Source organism: Danio aesculapii, chromosome 7 (genome assembly GCF_903798145.1).
Source record: "Danio aesculapii chromosome 7, fDanAes4.1, whole genome shotgun sequence".
NCBI lineage: Eukaryota > Metazoa > Chordata > Actinopteri > Cypriniformes > Danionidae > Danio > Danio aesculapii.
Window position 1 is genome coordinate 10,098,112 of NC_079441.1, and position 27,586 is coordinate 10,125,697.

The 27,586-nt window shown below is 36.5% G+C and overlaps 1 protein-coding gene across 1 annotated transcript in view; it reads right to left on the reverse strand.

The window, feature by feature from the left end:
* Window positions 1–1,919: 1,919 nt before the first annotated feature.
* The window catches only part of efl1 (elongation factor like GTPase 1), a 208,272-nt gene continuing 182,605 nt past the window's right edge, over window positions 1,920–27,586 (reverse strand). The window contains exons 19-20 of the mRNA XM_056461027.1: window positions 25,153–25,337; window positions 1,920–3,381 (exon numbers count right to left, since the gene is read on the reverse strand). Coding sequence (XP_056317002.1) covers window positions 3,193–3,381; window positions 25,153–25,337 — 374 coding nt within the window. The 3' untranslated portion in view covers window positions 1,920–3,192. The remainder of the gene's footprint in view (window positions 3,382–25,152; window positions 25,338–27,586) is intronic.

The following is a 27,586-nucleotide window of genomic DNA, read 5'->3' on the forward strand; positions in this document are numbered from 1 at the left end:
AAAATGAAGATGTTACGTAATTGAAGAGTTTAGATGTGAAAACTTCTAAGTGGGACCTAAAATTTTCTTCTAAAATGAACAGGGATAGTTCACCCAGAAATGAAAATCCTGTCATTAGTTTACTCACCATTTACTTGTTTCAAACCTTTATGAGTTTCTTTATCATTTCAAACTCATAAGAAGATATTTGGAAAAATGTTGGAAACCTGTAACCATTGACTTCCATATTATGTGTTTTTCCTACTGGTGAAGTCAATGGTTAAAGGTTTTCAGCTTTCTTCGAAATATCTTCTTTTGTGTTCAATGAAAGAAAGAAACTCAGAAAGGTTTGGAAACACTTGAACGAGAGTGAACAGTGAGTGAATTTTCTTTTTTGTTTCTGGGTGAACTGTCTCTTTAAGAACAAATCTGTTGATTGTTTTGGATGAAACAGATTTTCATAATTTCGTAAGATACTGATCAAATCATTATCTGGTCAGTTTTAGCCAATTAAATGACCATGAAGGCAAATGAAGATGTTACGTAATTGAAGAGTTTAGATGTGAAAACTTCTAAGTGGCATCTGAAATTTTCTTCTAAAACAGGGATGTCAAACTCAATTCCTGGAGGACCGCAGCCCTGCACAGTTTAGTTCCAACCCTAATTAAACACAGCTGGCCAAACTAATTAAGTCTTTCAGTCTTGTTTGAAACCTACAGGTTGTGTGTTGAAGCTGGGCTGGAACTAAACTGTGCAGGGATCGGCCCTCCAGGAATTGCGTTTGACATCCCTGTTCATTTTAGAAATGAAATTTGGGTGATAGTTCACCCAAAATGAAACCCAAAAATGAAAATCCTGTCATTATTTTACTCAACATTTACTTGTTTCAAACATTTTTGAGTTTCTTTATCATTTTAAACACAAGAAGATATTTGGAAACATGTTGGAAACCTGTAACCATTGACTTCCATGGTATGTGTTTTTCCTGCTATGGAAGTCAATGGTTACAGGTTTTCAGCTTTCCTTGAAATATCTTTTAGAATAAGAAACTCACAAAGGTTTGGAAACACTTGAGGTTGAATAAACAGTGAGTGAATTTCATTTTTTTTAGGTGAACTGATCCTATAAGAATGAATTCGTAGATTGTTATAGATCAGGGGTGTCAAACTTAATTCCTGGAGGGCCACAGCCCTGTACACTTAGTTCCAACCCTGCTCCAACACACTTACCTGTAGGTTTCAATTTAGCCTGATGGATTTAATTAGTTTGATCAGGTGTGTTTAATTAGGGTTGGTACTAAAGTGTGCAGAGCTGAGTTTGACACGTGTTATAGATGAAACAGATTTTCATAATTTCTAGAAACCATTGTGAGTATGATATTTCAATGAAGGCTGAAAACCTGTAACCGTCGACTTCCAAAGTAGAAAAACACATACTATGGAAGTCAATGGTTTCAAAATTCCAACATTTTTCAAAATATCTGCCTATGTGTTTAAAATGATAAAGAAACTCATAAAGGTTTGAAACAAGTAAATGGTGAGTAAAATAATGACAGGATTTTCAGTTTTTTCTAATGATTATCTGGTCAGTTTTAGCCATTTAATTGGCTATAAAGTCAAATGAAGGAGTGGTTATGTAATTGAAGAGTTTAGATGTAAAACCTTTAAGTGGCATCTGAAATTTCTTCTAAAATGAATATTTTCCTCAGGCTTCAGTATATAGGTTCAGTAATTTCACTTTTATGGCAAATAAAAGCTATTTCACACTAAATGTGCAATAAAATGAAAATATAACAAATAAAACACATGGACAATTTAAACATAACTTTATTTTTTTAATTTTTTTATGTTATTTATTTGTTATATTTTAATTTTATTGCACATTTAGTGTGAAATAGCTTAACAAAAACATACACTGTAAAAAAAAAAAAGCTGGGTTCCATTTGGGTACATTTGATTTGTGTTGGGACAACATGAAGGTGTTGAATTAACTTATAAATTTTTACAAATTTAAGTGGAGTAAACTTTCCATCCAAAAAATTTCAAGAATTGTGTTGTTTCAGCTCATTTTAAACACGTAGTTTGAACAAACAGCAAACTACATTTTTCCTATGAGTGTAGGAGTCTGAGGAAAAATGCAAATTTTTCGAAGAACATTCTAGAAAGCACAGAGGTTTTTGCATTTGAACTCTTCAATTCTCAATGAAAGTCTTTCATGAAACATAAGTCGAACATTAAATCATGAAAATTTGCTCTCTAGTTATTCACCAAGATGTAGTTTTTTTTTGTTTTGTTGCATGAATACAACATTTTACAGATTTTAAACTGAAACGGTGATCTTTTGGGAATCATGAAATGCCAGCTAACAACAGTTTGAGTAAAAAAAAAGCATGTATTTTTTGGCTGTGGATAAGGTCATAAATGTAAATAATGTTCATTTCCGTGCACAGACTGCACATTTTCCTTCATAAAACCTTACCAGGAGCTAGACGCTGCAAAAATTTACTTCTTATTACTTAGAGGTTTTGTCTTGTTTCTAGTGCAAATATCTGAGCGGTCTTAAATCAAGAAGCTCTTTCTTGACAAGTAAAAAACATTGTCTTGTTTTTAGAAATAATAAGTTATATTTAATTAATTTTTTTCTTTAAAATGAGCTAAACAGTCTGTCAAAGGTGAAAGCAAAATAATGTTTTCAGTTTAAAATATGTCTATTTTATTTACCCTGCTGGCAGACAGTTTAGCTTGTTTTTATGGAAAAAAAGTGGCTTAATGTTAACTTGTGATTTCTGAAAACGACACATGCTTTTTTACTAATTGATTTAGGACATTCTTAAATATTTAGACTAGAAACAGGACTAAAAACTCAAAGAAAACATTGTTTTGCAGTGTGTGGCTCCTGATGAAGGTCTTATGAAGCAAAACAACTATCAAAAAAGGTCAGTGCAAGTATTCATTCTGTGTTGCCTGTGTGTGTTTTTTTGACTCTCAAGGTACCAGTAGCCACTGAATTACATTTTATGAATTCCCTAGAACCTTAATTTGACAAAGTCTACTTTCGTCTTCAGCAAAAAACAAAAAACCATGCAAATTGTTTGGGTGAACTGTACCTTTAAATAAATTAATCAATCATGCACACCATTCTTAGGGTGAACTGAATGCAATAATATACACGAATTTGGTAATTCTGATAATGTTTGGTGAATGAGAATCAGCTTTATTTGTTCTTGCCGAGCGTTCGCTGTTTTTCGGCGTGTTCAACGATCTTCTCCTCAACGTAGAGGCCTTTGCGTTTGCGGACAGCGTTCATGTATTTCAGAGCCTGATTGGTCGAGTCTGCTTTTTCTCCGAAGTGCAAGTACTCCTCTTCAGTAGTGGGAACCCAGAACGGATCACTGCCGATAATCTGAAACACAAACATACCATATGTATATGAATATATCAGTCTGCAATTCAAAGGAAGACACCTTTTTATAAGATGTATGCTGCGTCCCAATTGGCATAATTTTTTTGTAAAGAAGTATATACTTTTGAGTGTGTAACTGAAGAGTATGCAAGCTTTAGGACATACTACTTTCTCATTAACAGATCGTTATGTTACTTAGTTAATCCCGTCAAACATCTCGACACATAATCCACATTAGTTTTATATGTAATTACCTACAGTGCAAGCGGAAAGTATTGATAGCGCTTCACTTTTTCCACATCTGTTTATGTTACAGCCTTATTCCAAAATGGATTATATTAATTTCCTCCAAATTCTCCACACAATACCCCATAATGACAATGTGAAAAAAGACTTTTTGAAATTGTTGCAAATTTATAAAAAATAAAAAACCTGAAAAATCACATGTACAGAAGTATTCACAGCCTTTGCCGTGAAGCTCTAAATTGAGCTCAGGTACATTCTGTTTCCACTGATCATTCTTGAGATGCTTTAGCAGCTTAAATGGAGTTCACCTGTGGTAAATTCTGTTGATTGGACATGATTTGATAAGGCATACACCTGTCTATATAAGGTCCCAGGGTTGACAGTGCATGTCAAAGCACAAACCAAGCATGAAGACAAAGGAATTGTGAATTGTCTGTAGACCTCCGACACAGGATTTTCTCGAGGCACAAGGCTGGGGAAGGTTACAGAAATATATCTGCTGCTCTGAAAATTCCAATGAGCACAGTGGCCTCCATCATATGTACGTGGAAGATGTTTGGAACCACCAGGAGTCTTCCTAGAGCTGGCTGGCCATCTAAGCTGAGTGATCAGGGGAGAATGACCTTAGTCAGGGTGGTGAACAATAAACCCGATGGTCACTCTGTCTGAGCTCCAGCGTTCTTCTGTGGAGAGAGGAGAACTTTACAGAAGGACAACCATCTGTGCAGCAATCCACCAATCAGGCCTGTATGGTAGAGTGGCCAGACGAAAGCCACTCCCTGCCTGGAATTTGCCAAAAGGCATCTAAAGGACTCTCAGACCATAAGAAACTAAATTCTCTGGTCTGATGAGACCAAAATTAAACACTTTGGAGTGAATGCCAGGCGTTATGTTTGGAGAAAACCAGGAACCACTCATCACCAGGTTAATACCATCCCTACAGTGAAGCATGGTGGTGGCAGCATCATGCTGTGGGGATGTTTTTCAGCAGCAGGAACTGGAAGACTAGTCAGGATAGAGGGAAAGATGAATGCAGCAATGTACAGAGACATCCTGAATGAAAACCTGCTTCAGAGTGCTCTTGACCTCAGACTGGGGCGACGGTCCATCTTCCAGCAGGACAATGACCCAAAGCGCACCGCCAAAAACATATCAATGGAGTGGCTTCACAACAACTCGATAAATGTCCTTGAGTGGCCCAGCCAGAGCCCAGACCTAAATCCTATTGAACATCTCTGGAGAGATCTGAAGAGATACTAGAGATGCGCGGATCAGCTGAAATGACACCCGAATCCGCGGCTTCATACTAATCATCCACTCGCCATCCGCCCGCACATATAGTTTTATCTGATATATGTATCCACACCCGATCGTTGCTTTAATGATTTAATTCTTTGTTTTAGGCATGATAGGTCACCATCAGGGCCGGAGGAAACTGAACTGGAGCTCTAGGCAAAAGATGACCATGCTGCCCTCATATCGAAAGCGAAAACGAGAGACGGCAGTGTGATTACGCGTATGACAGCGAGGACCGGGCGGTTGGGGGATTGTCTCTCTCTATTCTGCCACCCTAGGCAGCCACCTGGGTCGCCTCTATGGACGTGCCGGCTCTGTGTGGATATTAACAGCAGATTCAGTGAGCTTAATCTGCGCATCTCTAGTAAAATAATATGTTGATCTTAAACGTTTTTAAATGAACACTTATTTATAAAAAACAAAAGTTTGTCTTTAGACATTTTCTTCATTTTCAAATAGATACAGAAAGTAAAAATAAGACATTTTAGCTTTTACAGATATAGGAACAAGACAACAAAAATGGTGGCACTTCAGCCTAAACGGCAGCTATGCTAAGTTTACTTAGCCTTTTTCTTCGCACTGTGCAAAAACAGAATAGCATTTATTGTGCCTGGATTCGGGCGATTCCGCCTCTCCTCCAAAACGCGGCCAGCTGCACTGAATGAGCGTTCGCTTTCACTGCTTGTTGCAGGAATAAACACGATTCTCCTCGCAAGGCGCTACAGTTGTGGAAATAAGCGATCTTGTTTCTCCCAGAACTATAGCAGATTTTCCTCTGATGACTCCTCTAACTGAAAATTTTGAACAGTAGGCTACTCTTATTTGGGCGTCTCATCTTCCCATTCTGCAAAGCTCACTCTCTGCTTTTTTCGCTGGTCCACTGCCATGTCCCGCTACATCCACCCGCAACCGACCCGCAATTAATCTTAATGTATTTTTTTATTACCCGACCAGCCCGACCCTAGGATTATCGGCAGCGCCCGCGGATATAACCGCCGTCCTCGCATCACTACTGTACACCGTTGCTTCCTATCCAACCTGATAGAGCTTGAGAGGTACTGCTAAGAGGAACGGGCAAAAATGCCCAAAGACAGGTGTGCCATGCTTGTGGCATCAAATTCAAAAAGACTTGAGGCTGTAATTGCTGCCAAAGGTGCATCAACAAAGTATTGAGCAAAGGCTGTAAATACTTCTGCGCATGTGATTCTCCAGGTTTTTTATTTTTAATAAATTTGCAACAATTTCAAAAACTCTTTTTTCACATTATGGGGTATTGTGTGGAGAATTTTGAGGAAATAAATGAGTTTAATCCATTTTGAAATAAGGCTGTAACATAATAAAAATGTGGAAAAAGTGAAGCTCTATGAATACTTTCCGGATGCACTGTACCTTATTGGAGCTGCAGCAGCAGTTTAATCAGTCATTTGCAGGTCTTTCATGCAGAATCTTCTCAGGTCTTTGGATAATTTTGCATTCAGAAGTTAATATCCAAACATATCTTGATTTAGGTTCACATTTGATTTAAAGATTTGTGGGCAGTGGGCTAGATATTAATTAATAGTCATTCAAACAACTTTACTTTTACTCTCTATTTGATGGTTGGTCTCGCGTGTCCGCCAAGTTTGTAGTTCTAATCAAATTCACGTTCAATGTGCAATGTATTGTGGGCAAAATTAGCAGTTAATGTTCGGACTGTTCTAGACTTCAAATTTTTACTGGAAATAGTAGACCATCTGGGAACCTTTGGCGTACTCTTTTCAACATACTATGGATTGGGACATACTAATTCTATTTTTAATACTACTTAGGACGAATAGTATGTGAATTGGGACACAGCAGTAGCTGTCTCCTGAATATGTCTGAAATGCCTTATCTTAAAATACACAGTGAATCAAAAACATTTTTTGATTTGTGTTTCTTTAAATGCAAATGAGCTGCAGCTCCCCGCCCCTTTCCAAATAAGGGAGGAGCCTTTACAGCTTGTGCCTCAGATACTCAAGCAAAAACAAACAGTCGAAACTCTTGATTACTAAATATAGAATGCAACGAATTAATAGTTTATTTGAAATAGTAAAAAAATATATAAGTTGCAGTTGGTAGCACGATCGCGTCACAGAAAGAAGGTCGCTGGTTCAAGCCCTGGCTGTGTCAGTAGACATTTCTGTGTGGAGTTTGCATGTTCTCCCCATGTTTGAGTGGGTTTTATCCGGGTGCTTCGGTTTCCCCCACAGTCCAAAGACATGCGCTATAGGTGAATTGTATAAGCCAAAATGGCCGCAGTGTATGTGTGTGAATGAGAATGTATGTGTGTTTAACAGTGTTGGGTTGCGGCTGGAAGGGCATCTGCTACGTAAAACATATGCTGGATGAATTGGTGGTTCATTCCGCTGTGGCGACCCCTGACTAATAAAGGGACTAAACCGAAAAGAAAATGAATGAATGAATGAATGAATGAATGTTGGTTTGAGTGTACTAGGATTAGCTCAACCTCTGATGTATTACGTAACGTACAGCACATTTTAAATTGCTACTGATGCTTCAGCAATTTTTATGACAAGTAATAGCATCATGTTCAGGTAATCTGCGGATAAAAGTGTAGATCATTAGAAATAGCACATAATATTTCTCTCTTTGTCTCCTTCCTCTCAGTATAGAAGGAAACTGAGGCGATCCAGAGCTGAAGCAGACTACGCAATTGTCCACTGTGAAGAGATACACATAATAGCCATTATATGAGGCCCAGCGAGAGCAAGTACCAGAAGCAACACACACACACAGAGAGAGAGGAGAGAGAGAGAAAAAGAGAGTGAGTAGAAAGAAAAGAAAGAAAAAAAAAAGAAAGAAAGAGAGAGAAAGAGAGAGAGAGAGAGAGAGAGAGAGAGAGAGAGAGAGAGAGAGAGAGAGAGAGAGAGAGAGAGAGAGAGAGAGATAGAGAGAGAGAGAGAGAGAGAGAGAGAGAGAGAGAGAGCAATGGGAGCAGGTGCTTGACGGATGACGCAATCCCTGCAGCAACACACACACACACTTGCACACAATATGAGCTCATGTTCAGACAATAGTGCGAGTGGTACAATTACTGTAAGAGTCCAGTGGGGCCCTGCACCTGGTCCCCGAGAGGCCCCATGATGATCAACACGTCAGCTCAAACCATCTGATTTACACTGCCAGTTTTACTGTCCTGCACTTCTCATTTTAAGACTGAAATAATGTTTCTGTCTATGAATTAAAAAATAAAAAACTAATTACTGCATTGACTGAACTATCCAAAGAAGTTTAATCATGATTGTTTAACATTGTTATTTAATTATTATAAATAATAGTACATCAAATTAATAAATAAATACAATAAAAAATAAATAGATGAATACATGAATAAATGAATGAATATATTAATCAACAAATAAATAAATAAAAGGATGGATGGATGGAGGGAGGGATAGATAAATAGATAAATAAATGGATGGAGGGATAGATAGATAAGTAAATAAATAAATAGATAAATTGATGAATGGACTGATCAATAAATAAAAAAACTAATAAATGAATGAATAAATAAATTAATAAATACATGGATGGATGTATGTAAGGATGGATGGATAAATAAAAAAACACCTGAATAAATGAATGAAGAAATAAAGAATACATGAATACAATAACGAATAAATAAATAAATGGATAAATAAATAAATGAATCAATTAATTAATTAATGGATGAATGAATGAATAAATGAATAAATAAATGAATAAATGAAAAAATTAACGGATAAATAAATACATGGTTGGATGTATGGATGGATGGATAAATAAATAAATAAAGAATCCATGAATACATTAATGAATAAATAAATAAATGGATGAATGGATCAATAAACAAATAAATACCTGAATGAATGAATAAATAATACATGAATACATTAACAAATAAATGAATAAATAAATAAATAAATAAATTAACGAATAAATAAATACATGGTTGGATGTATGAATGGATAAATAAATAAATAAACAAAGAATACATGAATACATTAATGAATAAATAAATAAATGGATGAATAAATAAATAAATAAATACCTGAATGAATAAATAAATAATACATGAATACATTAACAAATAAATAAATAAATTGATAAAAAAATAAACAAACAAACAAACAAACAAATGAATGAATTAATTAATTAGTAAATAAATTATGAATGAATAAATAAATGAATAAATTAACGAATAAATAAATACATGGTTGAATGTATGAATGGATAAATAAATAAATAAATAAATAAAGAATACATTAATGAATAAATAAATAAATGGATGAATAAATAAATAAATAAATGGATGAATAAATAAGTAAATAAATAAATAATTGAATAAATGGATTGATAAATGGATGGATAAAGGGATGGATGGATGGCTAATGTGTAAATGGATGGATGGACAGATAAATAAGTAGACAAATAAACAAACAAATAAATAAACAAACAAAAAATAAAACACCTTTCGCTTTACAGCAATATTTTTAAATATATTTTTGCTTAATCAAAAAATGTTATTTCATGTACTGGTTTATCCAGAAACATTATCGCTATCTTAATATAGATGACTGGTGGAGTAAAGGTATTTATAGATAAATAAATAAACAGAAAACACATTTTTTTATTTTCTTAATAAGTACTTGACATTGAATGAGATAATAAATTATACAATATAGACTATAATAATAATTTAAAAAATTTAATTTAAAAAATAATTTAAAATAATTTTAAAAGTTTTTAATCTTTTAAATCTACTTTTACTGTTCATTTTAAATGTATATTTATGTTTTTTTATAAAAAAAACATTACACAATTTCTAATATGGACAGTAACAAATAAATAAATACTCAAAAAACAAATATATAATGTAAAGAAAACAAATTTGGATTATTCAAAACAGACATGAACATTACTAAAATAAAAATATATGTATATAAAAAAATAAAAATGAATGAATAAGTGAATGAATGAATAAAATAATGAATAATTTAATAAAAAATTGAATAAATTAATGAATAAATGGAGGAATAAATAAATAAATAAATACAATTAAAAAGTTAAAAAATAGAAGGATGGATGGATAGATGGATGGATGGACGAATAAATATAAAAATGAATGAATGAATTAACAAATATATGAATAAATGAATAAGTTAATAAATAAATGAATGGAGGGATAAATAAATAAGTAAATAGACGGATGGATGGGGGAATAAAAGAATCAATGAATCAATCAAAGATAATAATGGATAGATGGATGGATGAATAAATAAATAAATAGATAGATAAACAGATAAATAAATGAATAAATGATTAAATAAATGAATTAATGAGAAAATGAATGAATGAATGAATGAATGAATAAATGGATGGAGTAATAAATAAATAAATTAATGGATAGATGGAGGGATAAATAAATAAATGAATGAATAAATAAATTAATAAATAAATAAATGCATGGATGGAGGGATAAATAAATAAATGAATAAATCACTGAATGAATAAATGAATAAATAAATACATTTAACACACACAACCAACAATTTTCATAAAGATATGAGTATAAGTAAAAAGTATTAAAACAAAAAAATGTGAACATTTAACAGACAGGCCCCCCCCCCCCCCAGTTTTATTATTGACCTGTCAGCAAAACTAGGTATACAGTTTTTAACTCAGAAAACGATTCTGATTAATATTGAATGAATGAAAAAAGAAATATAAGTATTTGCAGATTATCTATATTATCTAGTATTACCTTTCCATGCAGTATTACCATATCTAAGTGGTGCATTACTGTAAGAGTCCAGTGGGCCCCTGCACCTGGTCCCCCAGAGGCCCCTCAGTGGGAGCTCCGTTACCTCAGACAGATGGCAGAGGCCCAGCAAACGCCTCGATCTGCTTCTGCACATCCAATCATCATCTCCACACTCTCTGAGTTAATATCTGCTTTATTCTCATCCGTTATTCTCTCTCTGTCCGTTGAATTGACAGCTTGGCTTTCTATCCCTTTATTTTTCTTGCATAAAAAACCCTTTTGTTCTGCGTGTCTCATTCAGACACAAGCCAACAGGTGATAGCGCACTCCTCATCTGAGCACAAACAAGCTTACACTGTGTTTCATGGTCTTCTTTTTTAGACCGAATAACTACAACTATTAAAAATAAGCTGTGTTATTTAGAATAAGGGTTAAGTAATATATAAATAGAAAAAAAACCTGAATGTATCTTTATTATAGGTGGGCATAGATTCGTTTTTTATTCTAGATTAATCTCGAAATGAATCTAGATTAATCTAGATTAAAATGGCTCATCTGAATTCTGCTGAAGGCATTCAGAATATGTACACTGCAAAAAATGGCAGTGATTTCAACGATAAAAAAACTGTAAAAATGCTACAGTAAAAATGCGTAACCTGGTTAACAGTATGTTTCCTTAATATATACGGCGAATAACCGCAAATTGACTTTCCCAGAATTCCCTGCATGGCACATCACTCTTTATGCTTTTTGTTGACAGTATTATGGATCTTTTTAGTTGTTTCCCCATCAGTGATGTACATTAGAGATTTATGTTACGTCTAATATTGATAAACAATGTTTATGTCATGACTTTAATTTTATGCGTGTCACCATACTGGTGTTTAGTAGCTGTGGGAATGACACTGAGCACCTTCTATACAATGATACACTTTTCTGTTAGTGGGAAGAGTTGTTTGTGATGAGCTTTGGTTCATTTCATTATGTAACTTTCTCATCACCACCTGCATTTGGCTGTTAACATGTCTAACTGTGTAACAAAAGATGTGTAGATATTGGTTATTCAAAATACAGACGTATTACATCTATAAATTAATGAAATACAGTAGTTTACTGTTAAAATAAAAAAATTCTTTTATGGTTTGTGCCGCATTTTTAACGGTAAAGTACTGACAACCACAGCTGTATTTTTTTTACCGTAAATTTTACAGATTTATTTTTTACAATTTCAATTCAATTCAATTCACCTTTATTGTATAGCGCTTATACAATGTAGATTGTGTCAAAGCAGCTTCACATAAAAGGTCATAGTAAATAGGAACAGTGTAGTTCAGTTTGTAGTGTTTGTAAGTTCAGTTCAGTTGAGCTCAGTTCAGTGTGGTTTAATAATCACTACTGAGAGTCCAAATATTTTTTACAGTGTGTGCTACCCAAATAATAAATCTTTGAGAACGGGTTTCTCAAGCCAGGTGGTGCATTAGACCAGGGGCTCATCTCCTGTTTCCAAAATGCATCACAAACTGCTTGAGAAACTGTTCTTCTATGATAATTGGTGATGAAAATAAATGATGTTCAATAAGATGTACTTGTGTTTACTGTTTATTCAGTTAAACATGAATTATGAACTGTCGGCCTACATAAGCTCCAAACAGTGATTTCATTCTTGCTTTTGATGTACGCACATACAGAAAATGCTGCTTCTCAATGCCAAGTTCACAGAGCCCTGACGCTGTGTCAGACATTGAGTTTGTTTACATGGGCACCAATACTTTAATATTATTTTAATTTGAATACTCTGATTAAGAGTCTACCATGTAAACAGTGATATTTGATTACCTTAATGCCACTAAAGTCATAACTGAACTACACAGAAAAGGAATTAAGACATGTGGACTCTTCGCCATATTTTCCAACAAGATCCACACAAGCGGGTGTCAGTAAAGGACCCCACACCCACACCCACACCCACACACACATCGCGAAATGCAGAAGTTTTTTTCTTTACGTTTGGCGAGCGTTATTACATATAACACTCTCATCAGTCCTTACTCCTTATTTTTGTCTAATACCCCAGTTTGTCACGGGGGCATGAATGAAATGTTCGTGAGTTAAAGTGAAACTGCCGAACTGCAGTTAAAGTCAGGCATCCTGCTGATTTGATTCAAAATGGCATTTGTATGTCAGAAGGCTCACCGGACAGGTATACATCCGCGCTAAAATATCAAGATGAAAGTCATCATAGCTTGCGTAGAATAGACCCAGCTATATAAATAAAGGCAAAAATAAAAGCATACAAACATTCATAAATAAATAAATAAATAAATAAATAAATGAAAAATCAAACACCTAAACAAACAAATACATACATAAATAAATAAACAAACAAACAAACACATAAACAAACAAATAAATACATAAACATATAAATAAACAAACAAATACATAAATGAAATAAATAAATAAATAAATAAAGCCAAATTAAAAGCATACAAAAATGCATAAACAAATAAATAAATACAAAATCAAATGCATAAATAATCAAATAAATAAATACAAAATAAAACAAAAAATAAAAAATAAACATATAAATAAATAAATAATAAGCACAAAAACATCCACTAACAATTAATAAATAATAAATAAATACAAAATCAAACCAATAAACAAATAAATAAATGAAAGCAAAAAAACACCCACAAATAAATAAATAAATACAAAATCAAACAAATAAACAAACAAATAAACAAAACAAATAAATAAATAAAAGCACACAAACATCCATAAATAAATAAATAAATAAATAAATAAATAAATAAATACATTTAAACCAGCATTTTTAAAGTACAATCTAATCACACAAACACTTCATCACTGTTTATTTTGGACTTTGTGATTGTTTGTGATTGCAACAGAATCTGAGAGTTGTTACATAATAAACAGGAAAGCAGCTGAATGGAAATCTAGTGAGACGGAAGGGTTTAATGAGCAGACGTACACTGATGTCCACCAGCAGCACTAACACCCAACCACACCAACTGTGTGACAAAATCACACAATGGCCCACTGTACACACACGGACACACTCCCACACACACACACGCGGTCCGTTTCTCTCGACATGTAACACAATTAGATTATGTTGACCTCCATGGTTCCAGACTGATTAGTGTATGTGTGTGTGACTGGATATGCATATGTATTTAAATAGTTTACCACTGTAAATACATATGCGCGCACACACACGCACACACACACACACGCACACACACGCACACACACACACGCACACACACACACACGCACGCACGCACGCACACACACACACGCCACAACTTTAAACATGCACAGACCACTGTAAAAACACACAAACTGTAACAAACTGTGAACAAACACACACTAGTGTGAGCACCTGTAAACACGCACGCACGCACGCACGCACACACACACTACTGTAAGCACGCACACACCAATGAAAACATGCACACACACACACAACCACACTCCACAACTGTGAACAAACACACACTAGTGTGAGCACCTGTAAACACACACACACACACACACACTACTGTAAGCACGCACACACCAATGAAAACATGCACACACACACAACCACACTCCACAACTGTGAACAAACACACACTAGTGTGAGCACCTGTAAACACACACACACACACACACCAATGAAAACATGCACACACACACAACCACACTCCACAACTGTGAACAAACACACACTAGTGTGAGCACCTGTTAACACACACACACCACTGTGAAATTACATTACTGTAAATACACACACACTACTGTAAAAACACACACATGCACAAACCCACCACTGTACACACACACACACACACACACACACACACACACACACACACACACACACACACACACACACACACACACTATTTTAAATGCACAAAAACACACACACTACTTTAAACACAAATGCTCACACTACTGTGAACATACACACCATAGTGAACACAAATATCCTCTTGAAACAACACACACGCACACACACACTATTTTACATACACACCATGGTGAACAATAATACATATATCCCCTGTAAACACACACACACACACACACACACACACTCGCACACACTCACACGCACGCACACACACACACACACACACAAACGTCCATGTCTTTGTCCATCCTACACAATTAGATTATGTTGACCTGCATGCGCCTCGCTGATTAGTGTGCGCGTGTGTGTGTTTAAAGTGTGTGTGTGTGTGTGTGATGGCAGGGGCGGGCAGACGCTTGGCAGACAGATCGAGGGCGGATTCGCGGCCCTGGCATATGTGTCTAATGGTGTCTAATGGGCTCTCGGCGCAGTAGGGAACAAACACACACACACACGCTCTCTCTCTCTCTGAATGGAAGTACTGCTGTCAGAGCTTGACATCTGCCCACACACACATGCATGCAGGCTGTCAGACGGGGTGTGTGGAGTTTTCACACTAATGGTGCGGCGTCCTGCGCTTGGCACCTTCTCGACTCAGAGAGACAGGTGAGAGATCCACAACAAACAGCATCCGGCCCGCTTTAGAAGACAGACTCCTGCCGGTTAGCATTGGCGCTCTGGTTTCCTCACGTATCATTGGCTCTGAAAGCCATCCGCTTAATGCCTTCAGCAGACCGACACATGTGCAGACGCAAAACCACATATCAATAACGTAAAGAGAGCGGCGCTTGCACAATACAAGTAACAAATCACGCTCATGTTCATACACCTAATATTAGAGGGTGAATTATTTTTTTGGGGGGGGATTGTACACTACCTGACAAAAGTCTTGTCGTTGATCTCAGTTTTAAGAGCAACAAATAATACCTTGACTTCTTGTTGGAAAAGTGTCAGAAGATAGATTTTTCCCATGAACCGTCTGTTAAACTGCATCACAATGATCACAAATACAGCAGAAGACCTATTGCAACCCCCAAAGATTCTCATAGAAATCAGTCAAGTTTGGTGAAGGAAAAATCATGGTTTGGGTTTACATTCAGTATGAGAGATCTGCAGAGTGGATGGCAACATCAACAGCCTGAGGTATCAAGACATTTGTGCTGCCTATTACATTATAAACCACAGGAGAGGGCAAATTCTTCAGCAGGATAGAGCTCCTTCTCATACTTCAGCCTCCACATCAAAGTTCCTGAAAGCAAAGAAGGTCAAGGCGCTCCAGGATTGGCCAGCCCAGTCACCAGACTTGAACGTTATTGAGCATGTCTGGGGTAAGATAAAGGAGGAGGCATTGAAGATGAATCTAAAGTAAAATAAGCGTAATCTAGAGGCCTTTGACTTTCATATAAGTACGGTGGCTGAGTGAGCTTAACGCGCTGCTATTTAAGAAAGCACACGCAATTACAAAAAACACCAGCAAATAAAGAAACAATCCTCATCAATTGGACAGCAAACGTGTTGCAAATTGGTCACAACACAAACAACTGAGGAAACGACCAGCAAATTAGTCACAACACCTGCAAATATCCATGTAACACAACGGAAATGTTTCTAGGGGACCCAAAAACGTGACGGACCCTGCTGAGATATGGATGTGTTATTATGTCGTGTAATCAATATATTATAAAAAGAGAAAAACAACTCACCTTTCAAAGACCACCAATCACTTCACTGAGCAACAGTCACGGCATAATAGCGGCCATTCATGTTTTGGCGATCAAATCAAAACAAATTATTATTATTATATATATATTCCTCACCACAGGCCCCGCCCTAATTATGCAGACGTGCCCTGGGATTGGCTGGAGTGACCCAGGGCGTCTTTTAAAAAAAGAGAAACGGGCATGGAATTGGAAAGTGAGTTGGTTGGTTGGTATATTTTTAATTGTGTATTTTCGTTTTGGTGTGTGAGTATGTGTGTGACTTTTGTTTGTTGTTTATCCATCCGAAGCCCATTTGGCTTTACATTTCGGAGTGTTTAAAAAATAAATAAATATCCGGACCCTACTCCAAGGGTTCTTAATAGTGGTTTTATTTGTCGTGTGAATTTTATGTTATGCCCTTGACACCATAGATCATATACATTTACACACAGTTGAAGTTAAATTTCCCAAATGATGTTTAACAGAGCAAGGAAATATTCACAGTATGTCTGATAATATTTTTTCTTCTGGAGAAAGTCTTATTTGTTTTATTTCGGCTAGAATAAAAGCAGTTTTTAATTATTTAAAAATACATTTTAGGTACAAAATTATTAGCCCATTTAAGCTATATTTTTTTTTCGATAGTCTACAGAACAAACCATCGTTATACAATAACTTGCCTAATTACCTTAACCTGCCTAGTTAACCTAGTTAAGCCTTTAAATGTCACTGTAAGCTGTATAGAAGTGTCTGAAAAATATCTAGTTAAATATTATTTACTGTCATCATGGTAAAATAAATCAGTTATTAGAAAAGAGTTATTAAAACTATTATGTTTAGAAATGTGGTGAAGAAATCTCTCCGTTAAACAGAAATTGGGAAAAAAATAAACAGAGGGGTCTATATATATATATATTTCTAGAATTTCTGCAGTCAAAACAAGCACCTCAAGACTCATAAAAGGTCCAGAAAAAGAAAAAAAAAATCAAAAGCAGTTCAGCTGTAATAGGAGGCACCACACACACGCACACACAGAAACACTTTACAGCGTCTTTAGTTCTCTGCACACAAAGGCCACATTTACAGGAATTGAAAATGCAGCGGGTCCAAATTTTGCAAGGCAAGGTTTGAATTAAACATTGAATTGAATTGAATTACCCTCCTCCAGTGAGGCAAACGCAGTCTGCAAAAACCAAGACCAGTGGACACTGAGTGGTGTGTGTGTGTGTGTTAGAGATTGTGATATACATTGTACATTCAAACACAATCATTATGAAAAGCTCATGTGAAGGTGGACATTAGTAACTGCTCTTCTAGCAGACGGATAAAACTTTACTCAGAGACTATTTTCTACTGTTTCTACCAAAAGTCCAAGAGTAAAATGTTTCAGACAGAATTAAGTTACTTTAACTCTCAGCATAAACACTGAGGGCCGAGACAGAATGTATTATATTAGCATATAATCTAGCATGTTCTGTGAAAGTGACCAGATGGCTGTGCATAAACTTGCTTTTCTATCATTATGTATACTTAAAAAGTAACATATTGTGACATTATAACAAATAAATATATCAATTAGTTCAATCATCAATTTAATTTATTATTATTAATACAAACTAAGTAAATCAACATTACAGTAAAATGTTTAGATATATTACAAGTATCAAATAAATACATTACGTAAAAAATAAATAACAAATAATAAAAAAAATTAAGATGGCCACTTTATTAGGTACACCTTACTAGTACCTGGTTAGCCCCCCTTTTTCTTTCAGAACAGCCTTAGTCCTCTGTGGCATAGATTCAACAAGGTACTGGAAATATTCCTCAGAAATTTTGCTCCCTATTGACATGACAGCGTCACACAGTTGCTGCAGATTTTTCAGCTGCACATCCATGATGTGAATCTCCCGTTCCACCACATCCCAAAGGTGCTCTATTGGATTGGTCTCTGGTGATTGGCGAGGCCATTTGAGTACAGTGAACTCATTGTTAGTTCAAGAAACCAGTCTAAGATGATTCACGCCTTATGACATAATCCGCTTTATGCGCGTAATCCTGATGGAAGTAGCCATCAGAAGATGGGTATACTGTGGTCATAAAGGGATGAACATGGTCAGCAGCAATACTCAGGTAGGCTGTGGCGATGACACGATGCTCAATTGGTACTAATGGGCCCAAAGTGTGCCAAGAAAATATCCCCCACACCATTACACCATCACCACCACCAGCCTGAAATAATGATCCAAGGCAGGATGGATCCATGCTTTCATGTTGTTGATGCCAAATTCTGACCCTACCATCTGAATGTCACAGCAGAAATCGAGACTCATCAGACCAGGCAACGTTTTACTAATCTTTTATTGTCCAATTTTAGTGAGCCTGTGCAAACTGTAGCCTCAGTTTCCTGTTCTTATAGACCACGCCCAGTGCTTAATTTGTGAATTGTGAGGTCCTGGAACAGATCGGGATAACGGATACGGCATGTTACCAGAGGATGTATGGGGGGGGGGGGGGGGGGGGGGGGGGGGGGGGGGGGCTGTTGTCGCAGATGAAAGTGAACAACAGGGGGAGGGGTGATGGAATGTGGGACGTTGGATTGCGGAGGGATGTCACGGATGACAGTGAAGAGGGTTGGGGAGTCGCGGAAGAAAGTGAAAGTGAACAGCGGACAGGGGAGGAGGGTGGTTAAGGAAGAGGATTGGTAAAATCAGGTGCCGGATCAGATTTCAGAGGTGGCGGATCCGGATAAAGCCCTGACCACGCCATTGACCAACTAATAGCTAATATAAAGTCAATGACTGAATAGAAGAGGCTTGTTCTGTGGATGGTCTTAAACTTCAGGCATATAGTCTTTTTTCATTTTCTTGCTAGTGAAGAATTCAGTTTTTCAGCTTACAAAACCTGTCATGTAAATAGCAAATGTGCACCCTAAGTGCACCCTAAGTGACACTTAGGGTGCACTCACACTAGGCTATTCGAACCGTGCCCGGGCGCATTTCCCGGTTTGTTTGAGGAGTGTGAGTGCTCCGAATTGCGATTCGAAGTGCAGTTCAGTTGACTGGCCCTGGCCCGCTTGGAAGAGGTGTGCCAGAACATTGTTCAGTTGGGCTTTGGTGCGGTATGCCTGTAGTGTGAGTGCAAAGTGCGTCTTAGCGAGACACTGAAGATGCATCATCACTTTTAAGGTACTGTTTCATATGGATATATTAATCATTCTTACTTTTCAATAAGCGTAAACTGTCATAGTTTACCAAAGATCAAAACCCCTCGCTGCACTTAGGCTGCACCTTCAGCAAACCTCCAAATACATGCAGCACGAGGACTTACATGAACATTTATGAGTGTTAAAAGTGGTGGATCTGTTCTGCAAAATATTGTGTGTCACTGCATCCCAAACGACTTAAAATAATACAAATAGATATAACTAAAGCAATGTCCACTGTGCTGAGCGAGAGCGCTTCTCTTCCTGTTAAACTGAACAGTCGCATAAGTGTGTTTGGGCTCGAAAGGTAAAATTAATTCAATTTAATTCAATTCACCTTTATTTGTATAGCGCTTATACAATGTAGATTGTGTCAAAGCAGCTTCACATAAAAGGTCATAGTAAATAGGAACAGTGTAGTTCAGTTTGTAGTGTTTAAGTTCAGTTCAGTGTGGTTTAATAATCACTACTGAGAGTCCAAACACTGAAGAGCAAATCCAACGATGCGCAGCTCTACAGATCCTGAACCATGCAAGCCAGTGGCGACAGGCTTACAAATTACAATGTGAGTGCAGGCCGAGGGTAATTGGGGAGTGGGCACAGTTCAAGACAACCATGGCTAATGTAAATAACTCTTTAAGGGAATTAGGAGATGAGACTCTGATTGGTTTAATGAAGGTTAGACACAAAACACACCTTATTAAGAGATTGTTATTATTACCTTATTAAAACACACCTCATTAAGAGAATAAGGACAACCCTTTTAGACAATGCGCTGAGCACACAGACCATTTTCCCCCTACTTAAAATAGCAAAAGTGGATTCAGACATGCTTTAAGTGCACCTGAGCATGTGCTATAGACATTTTGTGCTTATATAATAAAATAGAGCCCCAAGAGTTTTAATTCTAATCAAGATCATTTCAATTCAGTGCATCACCACTGAACACAACGCAGAATCATGAGCATTTTGAGAGTAAGGTACTGTTTTTGCACTAGGAGACGAAATAAAATTTGGCACAACTGTTTTGAAGTAGCAGACGACCTTATATGACCTTAGTGTGTGTGTGTGTGTATCATGTCCAGCTTAACTCGGCCCATCATCCTGGCTGACAGTAGTGCCATATGGCCACAGAGCACGCTTCGACATGCAGTCCAGGCTGGAGAGAGAGAGAGAGCGTCCAGCCAGCCGAGCGGTTAAAGACGGCACACATGTGGTGTCTACAGCCTTTGATCCTCTTTCACGTCAATCCCCACACAAACATTTAGACACACAGACACACACACACACATATACATAGAGACACAAACATGCGCACACACGAACACACACAGAAAGGCAAAATTATTCACAGACACACACATGCATGCACACACACATACATAAATACAATACACACACTCTTACACATGCACGCACACATACACACTGACATGCACAATCACTCACAGACACAGACGCACACAGAGACGCACACACACACACACACACACACATACAAATGTGCACACACAGACATACACATCCAGACACACACTTGTGCAGACACGCACAGACACAGACACACACACACGCACGCACACACACGCACGCACGTGCACGCACGCGCACACACACACACACACACACACACGCACACACACACACACACACACACACACACACACACACACACACACACACACACACACACACACACACACACACACACACACACACACACACACACACACACACACACACACACACACACACACACACACACACCTCCACCATTTCACAATGAACTCCCACATGAGCAGCAGAGTGCTCAAAATACCCAGTAACACCCTCACAGAAGCCAACGCCTCCTTTGAGTTAAAAGATGAGTGAAGATCTACAGTGAATCACAGTTGATTAACTGAGTCCCCTTATTGTACTGTCTTAGCAGTGTCACGGTCAAATATAGTCTGAGCCATGAGTTACATATGAAACTACACAAAACCATTCAGTGCACACCCAAATCCTGCTTCTATAGACACCCTGAGCCCAATGATCAGCTGTTATTTACTCATTCAGTCCATACATTTCTTCACCCTTCCATCCATCCATCCATTAATTTTATTTCTTTATCCATTCATCATCCATCCATTAATCCTTAAATTTCTCCATCCATCCGTCCAATCATTTTATCATTATTAATTGTTTTCATTTCATCCATGCATCCACTAATTTATATTTCTCCCTCCATCCATCCGTTCATCCATCCATTCATCTATCCATCCAGCTATTTTATTTATCAATCTATCCATCCATCCATCTTAGTTAACCCCTCCATCAATTCACCCATCCATCCATCCATACGTCCATCCATCCATCCATCCAGTCATTTTATTTATCCATCTATCCATCTTAATTCATCCCTCCATCAATCCACCCATCCATCTATCCACTAATTTTTATTTCTCCCTCCATCCATCTGTCCATCCATCCATCCAGTCATTTTATTTATCCATCTATCCATCCATCCATCCATCTTAGTTCATCCCTTCATCAATCAATCCATCCACCCACCCACCCATCCATCCATCCATCCATCCAGTAATTTTAGTTATCATCCATCCATCCTTCCATCCATCATCCAGTCATTTTATTTATCCATCTATCCAAGTTCATCTTTCCATCAATCCACCCATCCAGTCATTTTAGTTATCATTCATCCATCCATCCGTCCATCCACCCGTCTACATCCATCCATCCAGTCATTTTATTTATCTATCTATCAATAATAATTCCTCCCTCCATCAATCCACCCATCCATCCATCCATTTATCCATCCATCCACTAACTTTTATTTCTCCCTCCATCCATCCTTCCATCCAGTAATTTTATTTACCCATCTATCAATCCATCCATCCATCTTAGTCCATCCCTCCATCAATCCACCCATTCATCTATACATCCACTTATTTTTATTTCTCCCTCCCTCCCTCCCTCCCTCCATCCATCCATCTATTTTATTTATCCATCTATCCATACATCCATCTTAGTTCATCCCTACATCAATCCACCCATCCATGCAGTCATTTTAGTTATCCATCCATCCATCACCCATAGATACCAAGCATCATACTTTTTTAAAACTAGAAAAACTTGCTAACATACAATTAAATTACTTTCTTTGAATTTAAATGAATGCTCTCTTGCTCTCCCTTATTTGAGTACTTCTCACTTCAACTCTCATTTAAAAATTACCGCCAATTCAATTCTGAATGCCAGTCAGCCCTAATGGTTGAGTATCTAAGCCAGGGGTCACTAAAGTCGGCTCTGGAGGTCCGGTGTCCTGCAGAGTTTAGCTCCAACTTGCATCAACACACCCGCTGGGAAGCTTAAAAATATACCTTGTAAGACCTTGATTAGCTTGTTGAGGAGTGTTTGATTAGAGCTGGAGCTAAAATCTGCAGGACACCAGCCCTCCAGAACAAAGTGTGGTGACCCTTGATCTAAGCATTACAAAGATGCTACTCCAGTGCTAAACTGTATACGCATATCTCTATCTCATGTAACACACTGATCTGTCCAGTTCTCCACTAATTCAGTGGCTGCTCTTTATGCTTAATGTAAACACACTTCTGCAGATCAGCAATACTGCCCTATGACAGCAGATCAATATGACTGGAGCTAATAGATTGGCCTGCCGTACAGCTTTCCAGTCAAGAATGATCACATATTATCAGGCGTCTGTGTGGACATGACCGTCTGCCACTGAGTATCTTCAGCTCCATTTCCTGTCTATTCCAGTAAACTAACACTGTGTTCAGAGGAAACTATTGACTGACGGTTAATAACTGAACACACACGTGGACCAAGTCAAAGAGCAGAAAAGAAACACACCTCATTCACTCTTCAGATTGTGGGATTTCTTCATTCATACACAAGTGTTCAAACTTTTAGGGGCATCATTTTAAGCAATTAGTCAATTTACTTTTAAAAAGTGAGTAAACTTTATTTTTTATAAATACGTACAGTTCAATTGCTTAATAATTTTAGGACTTACTTTTTAATTAAAGTCAACCAATCACTTGAACAGGTTTACTCACTTTTTAAAGGAAAGTCAACTAATTGCTTTAAAATCAACAGGTTTACTCACTTATTTAAAGTCAACTAATCGCTTTAAAAGTAAAGTTTTCAATTTAAAAGCAACAGGTTTACTCACTTTAGGTAAAGTCAACTACTCGCTTTAAAAGCAACAGGTTTACTCACTTTTTAAAGTAAAGTCGACTAATCGCTTTAAAAGCAACAGGTTTACTCACTTTCAAAGTAAAGTCAATTAATCGCTTTAAAAGCAACAGGTTTACTCACTTTTTAAAAAGTAAAGTCAACTAATCGCTTTAAAACCAACAGGTTTACTCACTTTTTAAAGTAAAGTCAACTAATCGCTTTAAAACCAACAGGTTTACTCACTTTTTAAAGAAAAGTCAACTAATCGCTTTAAAACCAACAGATTTTAAAAAGTAAAGTCAACTAATCGCTTTAAAAGCAACAGGTTTTAAAAAGTAAAGTCAACTAATCGCTTTAAAAGCAACAGGTTTACTCACTTTTTAAAGTAAAGTCAACTAATCGCTTTAAAAGCAACAGGTTTATTCACTTTTTAAAGTAAAGTCAACTAATCGCTTTTAAAGCACCAGGTTTACTCACTTTAGGTAAAGTCAACTAATCGCTTTAAAAGCAACAGGTTTACTCACTTTTTAAATTAAAGTCAACTAATCGCTTTAAAACCAACAGGTTTACTCACTTTTTAAAAAGTAAAGTCAACTAATCGCTTTAAAAGCAACAGGTTTACTCACTTTTTAAAGTAAAGTCAACTAATCGCTTTAAAAGCAACAGGTTTACTCACTTTTTAAAGTAAAGTCAACTAATCGCTTTAAAATCAACAGGTTTACTCACTTATTTAAAGTCAACTAATCGCTTTAAAAGTAAAGTTTTCAATTTAAAAGCAACAGGTTTACTCACTTTTTTAAGTAAAGTTAACTAATCGCTCTAAAAGCAACAGGTTTACTCACTTTTTAAAGTAAAGTCAACTAATCGCTTTAAAATCAACAGGTTTACTCACTTATTTAAAGTCAACTAATCGCTTTAAAAGTAAAGTTTTCAATTTAAAAGCAACAGGTTTACTCACTTTTTTAAGTAAAGTTAACTAATCACTTTAAAAGCAACAGGTTTACTCACTTTTAAAAAGTAAAGTCAACTAATCGCTTTAAAAGCAACAGGTTTACTCACCTTTTTAAAAGTAAAGTCAACTAATCGCTTTAAAATCAACAGGTTTACTCACTTATTTAAAGTCAACTAATCGCTTTAAATGTAATATGTTTACTCGCCTTTTTAAAGTAAAGTCAACTAATCACTTCAAAAGCAAAAGGTTTATTGACTTTTTTAAGTAAAGTCATCTAATCACTTTAAAAGTAAAGTGTTCAATTTAAAAGCAACGGCTTTACTCACTTTTTTACGTCAACTATTTGCTTTTTACAGTGCATGTAAGAAATCATTGTTCATATGTGTGTTCAATATGCATGTTGTTCAGTATTAGCTGGTTTAATATTCATTCATCCCTGCTCTCAGTAGATGACTGACTAACCTCCCAGTGGCTAAAGATGAGTTGTGGACTGGCCAATCCGCTGGTCCTCTTCCTGATCTCATCAGCGAACCCGAAGCTCTCGGCCACTGGAAGAACAGCTTTAATGATGAACATGTCCGTACCTTCCTTCATCTCCTCCTGCAGGACTCGTCCTTCACGCTTGGACAGAACTGCATACACACGACCTGCAACACACACAAAGGTTTGTTTTTGTAAATTATGAGGACATGCCATAGGTTTCCATTGTTATAATATTGCACAAACCATATTTTCTATTGCTGAACCCCCAACCCTATCCAGAAACTCAACACTCACATTTTACTTTGCCAAAAACAAACAAACAAACAAACAAAAAATTATTCTGTATTATTTAGAATGAGCAGTATGGTGGCTCAGTGGTTAGCACTGTCGCCTCACAGCAAGATGGTCACTGGTTTGAGTCCTGGCTGGGCCAGTTGGCATTTCTGTGTGGAGTTTGCATGTTCTTCCTGTGTTAGTGTGGGTTTCCTCTGGGTGGTCCGGTTTCCCCCACAGTCCAAAAACATGCGCTATAGGTGAATTGAATTAACTAAATTGACCGTAGTGTATGAGTGTGTATGTGAATGAGAGTGTATGGGTATTTCCCAGTACTGGGTTGGGGCTGGAAGGCCATCCGCTGTGTAAAACTGTGCGACTGCTGTGGCGACCCCTGATAAATAAGGCACTAAGCTGAAGGAAAATGAATGAATGAATGATTTAGAACCTTTTTTAAAAAAGGATTCATTGGCAATGTCCTCACAAGTCACCTTCTCCTTGTAATACATGCACACACGTGCACACACATACACCAGCAGAGCATTATGTCTGAACATCTGAACAAATTTACATGTGACGCATGCGAAAACTGACGTCTTATTCACGGTTAATAAAGACATCGCAGTGATAATTTCAATTCATTTGGTTTATTTAACTATTCATCTAGTGATGTTACATGGTTATCCAGATAATATTACATGTTAAGTTTTATTTTTGAGCATTTTTGACATTTATAAAATAATAGATTATACCTCCGAAGTTCAAATGATTTTGTTCTTTGGTTTTATTGCATGTTTTGAATTATATTATTATTTATATATATTATTTATTTATATATTATATATCTGCTTTCATTTCTTTCCCAATTTATTGTCCCCCAAGTTATATGTGATTATGTATAAATTATTTTATTATTATTGTTATAATCCATGTTTTCTTCAAGCTCTATTTGCGGTTAATTTGGTGCATTAAGTTAAAGGTGCTTTATGTAAGTTTTTGACTCTTCTACAGCATAAAATATCATAATATGTTTGCAGATATTTAAGAAACATGCTAACTCAACATTCTTACTGAAGTCAGTTATTCTGCTTAGAAAATGTAAGTTCCGTGCCAGAACGTCTGTCTTTGATTTGTCCCTTTAACCTGCCCAATGCCAATATATTTCTGCACCCATCCAGTCATGAAGGCTCTCAAAGCATGCCTCCTTGACCTAAATGCGATCTCCGGTGGACAGTAGCAGACACCGAAATGAGACGCGATTCAGAGTTCCACATGAGTTTATTAAAGAACAAATAATATAAACATTATGAACGTAAACATTAGGTGAGCAGGTTACATTGTAACTGAGTGTCCTAACAACACGCTACATGATGACATACTCAGTGATAAGTTAATTTGGCTGTTTGCACCAGACGAAACACGATAGAAATTTAAATACACCCATTCAGAAGCACAGAATAGTGCACTCACTGCACTTCAACAATATGGTAAGGTTTATAATCTAATTAATACACATTAAACCACTTTAACATTATCAAATGTACATGCTGAATCCCTGATATGTGTTGGCTTGCACTGAGTCACAGTTCTAAAGTTCGATTTCAAGCGGTTTATTTTATTCTCAAGATCTGAGGTGAACTATCTGCTGCTGCTTTGAGTTGTATGGCAATAATTGTCATGCAAAATGACATTCAAAGTTACATTATTAGCATTTAACACTGAATAAAGCACATGAGGTGAACCTGAGGTGATCATTGTCAGTTTATCCTGTTGTTCAGCTGCGAGAAATAAAAGCCATTTCTAATATATCAATTCGAGGTGTTGGTTAGATCAAAAACTCCTTTTAATATGGAAAATATTCCTTCTATCGCGTGCCGTTGTTTTTTATTTTGAACATGATTTAAATCAGCCTTAGGCTCGATAGTAAGGCTTGCTCCTTTTGGTGTCGACAATCTGGCAACCTGCACTTGCATGTGTTTTGAATCTGGAGTGCAATACTTAGCTCAACCACTAGGTGTAAAACCTACATACTGCACCTATGAATAAAAAGTCAATACATGTTTTTAATATATTTATTTTTATTTGAATTTTAAATTAGTAGTAAAATATGAAAAAATTGTTAAACAATAAAAAGTGGTTA